This window comes from Gavialis gangeticus, unplaced genomic scaffold, assembly GCF_001723915.1.
Source record: "Gavialis gangeticus isolate Ggan-Ray unplaced genomic scaffold, GavGan_comp1, whole genome shotgun sequence".
In the NCBI taxonomy this organism is placed as follows: Eukaryota; Metazoa; Chordata; order Crocodylia; family Gavialidae; genus Gavialis; species Gavialis gangeticus.
The window spans coordinates 44,482,563-44,491,228 of NW_017729006.1; the positions used below are offsets into that span (position 1 = coordinate 44,482,563).

At 45.1% G+C, this 8,666-nt stretch overlaps 1 protein-coding gene and 1 long non-coding RNA gene across 2 annotated transcripts in view; one reads left to right on the top strand and one right to left on the bottom strand.

The window, feature by feature from the left end:
* Positions 1-4,424, bottom strand: part of LOC109291918 — a 15,934-nt gene extending 11,510 nt beyond the window's left edge. The window contains exons 1-2 of the long non-coding RNA XR_002095986.1: positions 4,250-4,424; positions 3,771-3,896 (exon numbers count right to left, since the gene is read on the bottom strand). This is a non-coding gene — a long non-coding RNA (uncharacterized LOC109291918). The remainder of the gene's footprint in view (positions 1-3,770; positions 3,897-4,249) is intronic.
* GLIPR2 (GLI pathogenesis related 2) overlaps positions 1,167-8,666 on the top strand; it is a 101,163-nt gene continuing 93,663 nt past the window's right edge. Inside the window, exon 1 of the mRNA XM_019509154.1 lies at positions 1,167-1,197. Within this exon, the coding sequence (XP_019364699.1) occupies positions 1,182-1,197 (16 nt within the window). The 5' untranslated portion in view covers positions 1,167-1,181. The remainder of the gene's footprint in view (positions 1,198-8,666) is intronic.

Sequence of the window (8,666 nt, forward strand, 5' to 3'; positions counted from 1 at the left end):
CGGACTAGATGATCTGCTCAGGTCCCTTCCGACCCTAGAAACTATGAAACTATAGGAAGAAGGCAATCTTTTCAGTTGTTTTTGTTTTCTTGTTGTTGTCTTGTTTTTAAGTTTGTTGTTTGTTTGTTTTTAATTGTAAGCAGCCCCGAATCTTTTCTAGGATGTGTGGCACATAAATCAAATTGGATAAATAACCTACCCAATGCTTTACAAGCTTCTAGCTATGATTGTTCATTGCCTTCTTGTCTTGCCTCCCAGTTCCTGAATGTCTGTCTTGTCTCTAGTTCCTGGCTTTGGTCCCAGTTCCTGCTTGCTTGCCAGTCTCTCTCCTCTTCGCTACTCACCCTGCTGACCTCTGCCTAGATTCTGTCTCCGACGTGTGCACTAGGCAGTATCCATATCACATTTTCCTTGCACACTGCCTTCTGATAAGCTAGCTCAGAAGTTATCCATGTGTTCTCACCATCATTAAGCAGATCAATCCATTCACTTTAAAACTGGGTTTACCACAGCATATGAAAATACACTCAGTGTTCTGTATGTCCCTTTCAGAGCCCTATGACACCAACTAACGTCTTGGCCATTTGATGCTACTGCCATCCTGCCTGTTATCCATGACCATGAGGAATTCCAGGTGCAAGAAGTCCTGGACACTAAGGGCTTACCTATAACATGGCAGCAGCATATCCTAGAATGGGGAGAAACTGGGGTGTAACAGGAAGCCAGAAGGCTCCTGTTTCTTTAGGAGGAAAGAGAGCCAGGCTGAGCTGAATTAGGCAGGACTGGCAGCTAAGAAACAAGCTATCTACTAATGAAATGTCTGCTGGCAGCTATCCCAGGGTGCAAGGCACAGGGACACGACAACTATGGGAAGGTAACTGACCCTGGGCAGAGCAATTTAAGGCAACACGGGCAGGAAGGGAGTCAGTCTAGAAACAAGGGGCTGCAGACCTCAGCTCTAGCAGGGACCTCAGCTCTAGCAGGGAAAGCAAGCATGTAATCAGGCAGAGGAAGGAAAACTCCTGTGAGTACCTACAGAATCACACGACTGTATGGGGTGGGGCTTGCAAGACTCTTAAAGCCTGTGCCTGAGAGCAAGCAGGCAGTCTAACCCAGTAAGCTCCAGGGTTAAGAGCTCCTGCCCTGGAAAGCTGAAGGGGGAGACTTTGCTGATCCCTGGAATGCCTGACAATGCCAGTAAGATACTAAATGTTTGCTGCAGTGGGGGAAGGACCCAAGGCAAGGGGAAGCTGAGCAAACAGAGGGTTGGCTGGGAGTTTTGTTTGAGCTAGCTGGCTTATGTTTGAGTTGAACCAGTGGTTTGAGTGGGATTGTGAGGGGTGGTTTTGGAAGTCCCACTAGTGCCTAAGAGGAGTCAGGCTCAAGACACAGCTAGAGGCCTGGGATCAAGATCAGAGCCCAGAGAAGGGCAGAGCTTGGGGCCTGGGGCCTAGCACTTGAGAAGGCGGAGCTTGGGGTTAGGGGGCCCAGAGCTCAGAGAAGGGCAGAAAGTGCTCAGAGCAGGGTAGAGGCAGGGTCAGGGGGCTCAGAATCAAGGTAATCAAGAGCTGGGCTAGAAGGCCCAGATAGAGAAAAGGGGTGGAGGCTGAGAAAGCCAAGGGCCCAACAAGGGAATGGTGGGACAGTGACATCTGTGAGGCATTGGCATGGTGTAAAGGGTAATTGGAGCCATGTAATTAACCCTTCAGGCTACAGGTGCCCTGGAGCATGGACAGTCCAAGGAGGCCCATCTTGCTTGAGGATGGTATTTGGAGGCTAGCAGGTTTCAGAAGGGGATCTGCTGGCAGACTGTGGAGTCTTGCTTTAGGACTGTTAGGCAGCTACCCTTTTAAAAAACCAATCAACTACATCAAGGCATGGCAGAAAAATGTTAGAGCCAGAGCTGGGCAGTTGCCATTTGGCCACCAAGGCATGTCAGGGTGCCCTAGGGTCCAATCCTGTTACATAGGGGTATGGGAAAACAAGGGGAACTAAACTATTCTTGCTCTGATTCCGAGATAGATATAGATATAGGGCCTAGTCCAAGGTAACAGAGCAAGTCCACATAAAAGTTTGAACTATCATTCAGGTGTCTAGATTTTCAATCCGCTATACTATCCATTGGACCTCTGACCTGGAAGAATGTGCCTAGTAAGTTAACAGAGCAAGAATTTCTCATGCTTTTAAATCTACTATAGTTTTGAGTATTGCAACATTTATTCAAAGTTTACAAGCTTTAGACCTAAGTTAAAGCAAGAGGTTAAAACAAAAAGTGAAAAAAAATGTTGAGTTTTTTGGATCTCCCCAAAATTTTTCTTGTCAGTCCTAGTTATCTTGCTATTTGATCAAGTAACTGAATCTTCAAATACAAGCAGAATACATGAATAATCTTTCTCAACAAAGCTTGCAAATAGCTTGTACAGTGCAAATCTTTGAGTTTTCAGGAGTAAAATTTGATGTAATTTCTAAATTTTATTGGTTTGTTTATAGCATTGATTTTTCACATATAAAATATATATATATCTTTTAAAGCCTGGGGAAGATTATTATTTAATCTGAGTGCAGGGAAGAACAACATTTTTTAGTTTTTTGTCCAAAAGCTTGTATAACATCTTTCCCAACTATACAGTTGGTCCAGTAAAAGGTATCGCCAAACAAAACTTGCTTTCTGCAAAGCTGATAAATGACATTGCCTTCTATCCACAGCAGACCTTTCACTTCACTCAGAGTTCTGAAGAGAGAGAACAGTTCCAGATACTCCTTATCCCTTCCCCTGCTGGGAAAAACACTTCTCAAGGTTCCCTTCACAGATATTTTCACAAATTTATTGGTGGATTGAAAGAGTTGGGCATTTTATTGCCCAAACCTTTCTTTCTTCTTGAATTCAACAATAATCCTTATGGCTCTCTCTAAAAGGGAGATTTCCCAGTAGAAAGTGGCTTTGTGCAAAAAGCTACAGTCTTGAGTTACTTGAAGGTTTAGGTCAAACTTATTGTCACATAAGGACAAGAGATCACCCATTTTTCCTGGCTTAATTCACAAACAAAACAGGGACTCTGTGAAAAGGGCTAAAATAATACAAGAGACATTGCAGAAATGGGGAGATGCATAGTGTATACCCAGTTCTGAATGAGATGACTATCTCTAATATTTTAGGGGCATGTTTTCTGCTATTCTGGATTTACCCTGGCATAAGAGATCTAAATCTGATCTGCAGTAAATTTATCTGTTGAATGTATCACTCCCTGAGAGAGAATGGTACACAGCATTCAGGATCTGTATAATTTACTTCTGTTCATCCTCTTCCTCTTCTCTGCTTATCTTTCCTTTCATCTCTCTTTCCTTATTCCTCTCCTTTCTTTCCCTTTACCCACATCAATTTTCATTATTTCATTTTGTTTTCTCTTTCACTTGTTCTTTTATGTCCTTCTTTTTCCTACCTTTCCTCTTACCACCGTATTTACTTGAATATAAGACAACCTTTCAATAATTCGATTCTATATATGGAAAATTAATAAATTTGTCTTATCAAATAATTCAACCTTAGAACTGTAGCAAATATGCAGCTCAAACTGCTTATATTGCTCTGTACTTAAATTCTTCTTCTTCTGAATGTATTATATTCATTATAATCTATTTATGCTTCCCTGCAAATGCAATGAACTTATTCACACTACCCTTTCCCTTCTGCCTACTTTATTATCGTTTAACTCAATGCAAAAGTCAAGCTACAATGTGTAATTAGCTGCCCATAATAAAAATATCATTACCTTTGGTTATCAATCCCATGGGACCAATCCACTGATACTTTGGATCAATGATTCTCTGCATTAACAACTTTTTTGTCAAACATTTAAGAATCAAGTCTTTGGAATTAATAAGAACATAGACTGAAACTGAACCAGAAAAAAAATATAATTAGATACAAGAATATATACATTGTCATCAAAATGAATATAGAGACAAGGACTGGCCCTACTGTCTAGTGCTGAAGAAATCAGTACTTTGGCAGGTGCCGAGATGCCAGCCCCATTACATTTTGGATATGAACAAAGAGGACTTTGATTTATAATGCCAGTCTGGCACTCAATAGAGCCAAATTTCATTATTAAGAAAATAAGTAGCATAATCATCTTGTGCTAGTAAATAAGAATTTCAGGGGATGAGAATGAAACAAATCTAATTAATTAATAATAATTATGAAGTGTTAGAACAGTTACAAATGTTTGTCAAGGTAAAGTTAGCTTACCAGTTGACCCTTCTAGTCCAAGTACTTCAACAGATGTTTTTGGAGTATCTGGAATAGATGCAACATCCCCAGTTTCAGAGAAGGCCTGATCATCATGCATTCGTTGTGAATTTTCTTGCAGCAAATGTGCAACTCCCTCCTCCCCATGTGGAGTCTTATCAGAAAAGTGAGGCCTTTTTGCTAGATCAGTATAAAAGAAATGCATGTGTTTCAAAACAGGAAATATATTATTTAAATAACAGTTTAATCAATTAAAAATAATTAAAAGCAGTTCTACTCTAAAATACTGAATGGTCTGTTACAGGGGTTTTCATCCTTTTTTTTTTAACAAGTGTACCCCTTTTCTCTCAAAGTTCCAGGTCATGTACACCACCTTTATTTTTTTTTTCTTGTTTTTAAGGGGGCAAATCGAGGCCCCTGCAGTGAGGGAGGGAGTGGGGTTGGAGCTGTACAGCCGGATCACAGCATGGGATGGAGCTGCAAGCAGCTCATCTGGGGGGTGTGGGGAGGAGGGGTGGCAGCTTCTGCCGGTGCACACACCCCAGGAGAGCTGTGTGCCCATGGATCTACGCATAAGGCGAGGGTGGGCTGGCCCAGTGGTGGGGCAGGGAGTAGGGCATGGGCAGGGCACAGGACTGAGCCATGCGGGGGGGGGCAACTCCTGCAGCTCTGCATACCCCTGGGAGGGCAAGGGGACATGCGCCCTCAGATCTGCACAGGGGAAGGCGGACTGCAGCTGCGGGCTGGGGCCAGTGCCAGGCTGTTCCTGGCAGGGGCTGGGCCGGGTTGTGCTGGGGGTGGGTGGTGGCAGCACTGAGAAGAGACTATCGGGGGGGCTATAACAAACTTTTGGGTGGCTACAGCCTCTCCTGTAGCCCCTCCCAGCGCTGCCACTGCCTGCTGAGAGCACAGCATAGTCTCAGTCCCAGTCCCAGCCCGCAGAGGCATCCTGCCCTGCCCCACGCAGATCTGGGGGCACACACCCCCTATGCCCTCTTGGGGTGCTCACAGAGGTGGAAGCTGCTCCCCACACAGCTCAGTCCTGCACCTACCCTGGCTGGGCAGCCCCTGCCCCAGTCCCACCACCAAGCCTCAATTCGCCCCCACCTCAGCCCCTTCCCTCACAACACACCAGCTGGACCTGGCTACTCTCCTGGCCTTCTGTGTGCTGCATTGCATCTGTGTGCATGTATGCAGTATATATCAGCCACATTAGTTCTGCGTACCCCCTAGGACCTTGTTAAGTACCCCTAGGAGTATGCATACCCCCGGTTGACAACCTCTGGTCTATTACATTGAAGTAGTATAACTTTATTTTTATACTGTATCTTATATTCAATTTTTTCCTTTACTATAAAACTAAAACTCAATTCAGTCTAAAGCTGGAAGCCAGAAGGAAGAATGGCAGCATAGTAAGATGGATCAGTCAGGGGTGTATTTTTGCAAAATGAACGTAACAAATTACAGAAAGAAGTGTGTGGCGGCGCATGTTTGGGTGCGTGCCGCTTTAAGGGCCTGAGCAGGCTGTAAGGCAGCCTGCAGATGACTGCAGAGCCAATCAGGTGGTCACATGACAACCAGGAGGCCACCTGATTGGAGCAGGGCTGAGCAACTGCAGTATAAGAGCAGGCACTGAGAAACAGAGCCAGAAATTGCTGCAGGGTTGCTGCTGATTTAATACCACCCAACTCGAGATCTGCTGCTCCCAGAACATCTGGAAGTCGGGGTAGGAACTATGGGCATGGAGGAGGTTCCTTAGGACCCAGCGGGTCTCAAGACCTGAGGAAAAGGCTGTGGGCCCAAGGAGAGGGAGGCCAGCCTAGGAAGGGGCTTACAGTGTGTGGGCCTACTGAGGGGCTAGGCAAGCCCCTGATTAGAACTGGCTGGAACTGAGGCCAGGGGCTCAGATGAGCCCAGTAGAGTAAAGGGCTGCCAGGCATAAGATTTCTGGGGCTCTGGGCAAGCTAGATGGGAGTTGATGGCTTTATGGTGGAGCCCAAGGGGGGACCCCTGCTGAGTAGGGAGATCAGCTGCTCCTCAGACTCTCAACTGGTCAATGCAAGGGGGCCAGGGCCAATAGGGCAAGGGGCAGGCCAGGGCTGTGGTGAGCTACTGGCACCCTGACTGACCTAGAAGTGGGGCCAGAGCCCAAAAAAGGCTGAAGGTCCCCTCAATGGGGGAGACATCACTACTGGAAGAGGGTAGGGGTCAGCCACCATGCAGACTGTTGATGAAGGAGGCTGCAGCTCAGCCTCTTAATGGGAGGCATCCTATAAGAGGGTCTGAGAGAGATAGGTCAGTGACTGGGTGCAGGCTATGAGATGGAGGCTGCAATAGAGTGCCGAGGAAGGACATCTAGGAGCCTGGAGGGGTGAAGTAAGACCAGGGCAGGTAGGCCTGCAGTTGGTCCTGGGGAATGACTTAAAACTACACCCTGCTGGGGAGGATGGAGTGCTAGGGCTGCTGGTGGCATGGCAGTCCTCAGGAAATGCCACACCAGTGCTCCCTAGTGAAAGGTGAGTATGGGGCTCTGTAAAGCCTCAGCCCCTGCTGCCTTGTGGGTGACCCTGTGGAGGGGAGAGGCCAGGGGAGCACACCCTGAGAGAAAAGCAACAGGCTTGGGCAACAACTTGGAGGCCAGGAGGGCCCAAGGCCTAAAGCCTGACAGTGAAGCTTGGGAAACAATGTGGGGCCAGAAGAAGGGATAGTGGATAGTTTGGGCTACTGTGGCCCAGCCATGGGGCTGGGGGAGTAATAGTGTAAGTGATCTTTGGATGCCATCTGTGAGGCATGGGGCATGGTAAAAGGAAGGCTGGAACCATGTATAATGCCCTTAACATCAAGGCATTAAGTGGGCAGCCTTGTGCATTTTTACATCCAGTTCCTATACATTAAGGTATAGCAAGCAAATCAGGGCAGACTGCCCCAGACAGGTGGGCAGGCTGATAGTGTTACTGGCCCCAGGATGGCCCCCGTCACAAAGTGCTACATACAAATATTTGGAAAGCTGTTTGTTACAAGTATGTGACTGAAGTTTGGCATTTATGGTGTGCATTATTTTTCAACTATAGGTGTTAGACCCCGACTCCATGCGGTGCCCAACGACTAGGGAGATGACATTCCAATTGCTCATGAGTCCTGTTACTCATTAGCCAGAGCAGGCAGGAAGCAAACACCAGCACACATTGCTCGCAACAGCTTTATTCAAAATGGAGACAGCTTCGGGAGAGCTCCCTCACAGACACCCAATCTATGAACATGGGGAGCAGCCCTGAACATTAGTTCTTTTCCACATTTATACATTTTGGTTCAGGTTCATTAACATTCACTCCACCTTCATCCCTCCTCCTGTTCCACCCATTTCTCCTCCGGTCTCAAGCTCTGCCTCAGGTTTCTATTTGCCTCATTAGCATAGAATTGCCTATGCATTTCCTTCATTTATGTGCCTCTTTGCTAAGAGTGCATGCGTAAGACCATGAACCCGGCTACTGTCAGTCAACTATCGGTTCCTTCTAGTTTTCTGCTGACTTCAGCAACCTCTCCAAGGTCTGGCTTCTGCTTTATCTCCTAACGATAGGTGGTTTGCATCCTGTTTCCTTTTGCCCAGTGATTTATTTTATCCTGCATACTGTTCCCTTTGTTAAAGAAACTACTTGCCTAAGCATCTGCAAGGTTATTTTAATGTACCATTTTGCCTTGTGGTCAGTTTTTCTCTGAGACACAGGTTAAAGCCTTGTTCCAGCTGCAGATCCAATGCTCCCTGATTAATCCGAATTATTATCACCCTAACAATAGGAAACTGAACAAAAAGATGTCTTGGGGCCTAATTTTAAAAAGGGGCATTTTAAAAGGTTTACTCTGCCAAAGCTGCTAATTCTTTTAGGAAAAAAAACCTAAACAAAATTTGACTGCCTTAAAAATGTGAATATTTAAAATATGAAGACTAAATAAATCCCTTTGCATGTGAAATGCAGGGATTTATTTATTAGACAACAATATCTCAATATAACCTCAACTGCAGAACTGCTGTCAGTTGAAATAATTGGTATATCTCTAAGCACTATACACTTTTCCAGTGACACTAAAACTCAGCTCTGCTAGTGAACAATACTGCTTTATTTAGCAGGACAGTTAATAAAAGCTTCTTAAACAGGACAGTTAATAAAAGCTCTTGATTCAAAAGAATTCAGCTTTCCTTTTTATTTGTAATAAAATTAAGTGTATGGCACTGAAAATGAAGGCAAAATATCTATTTATACGATGTGATAGTTCTTCAAGTACATAATGACAGGATTCTTTACACTTTGCCAGTTGTCTTAAGTAACAAAAATATGTCCCTTATTCAAGACAGATCCTGAAATAGATATTGGAACATATAAAAGTGCACTGCAGATGCTGAGTAACCCTTTATCTGGTT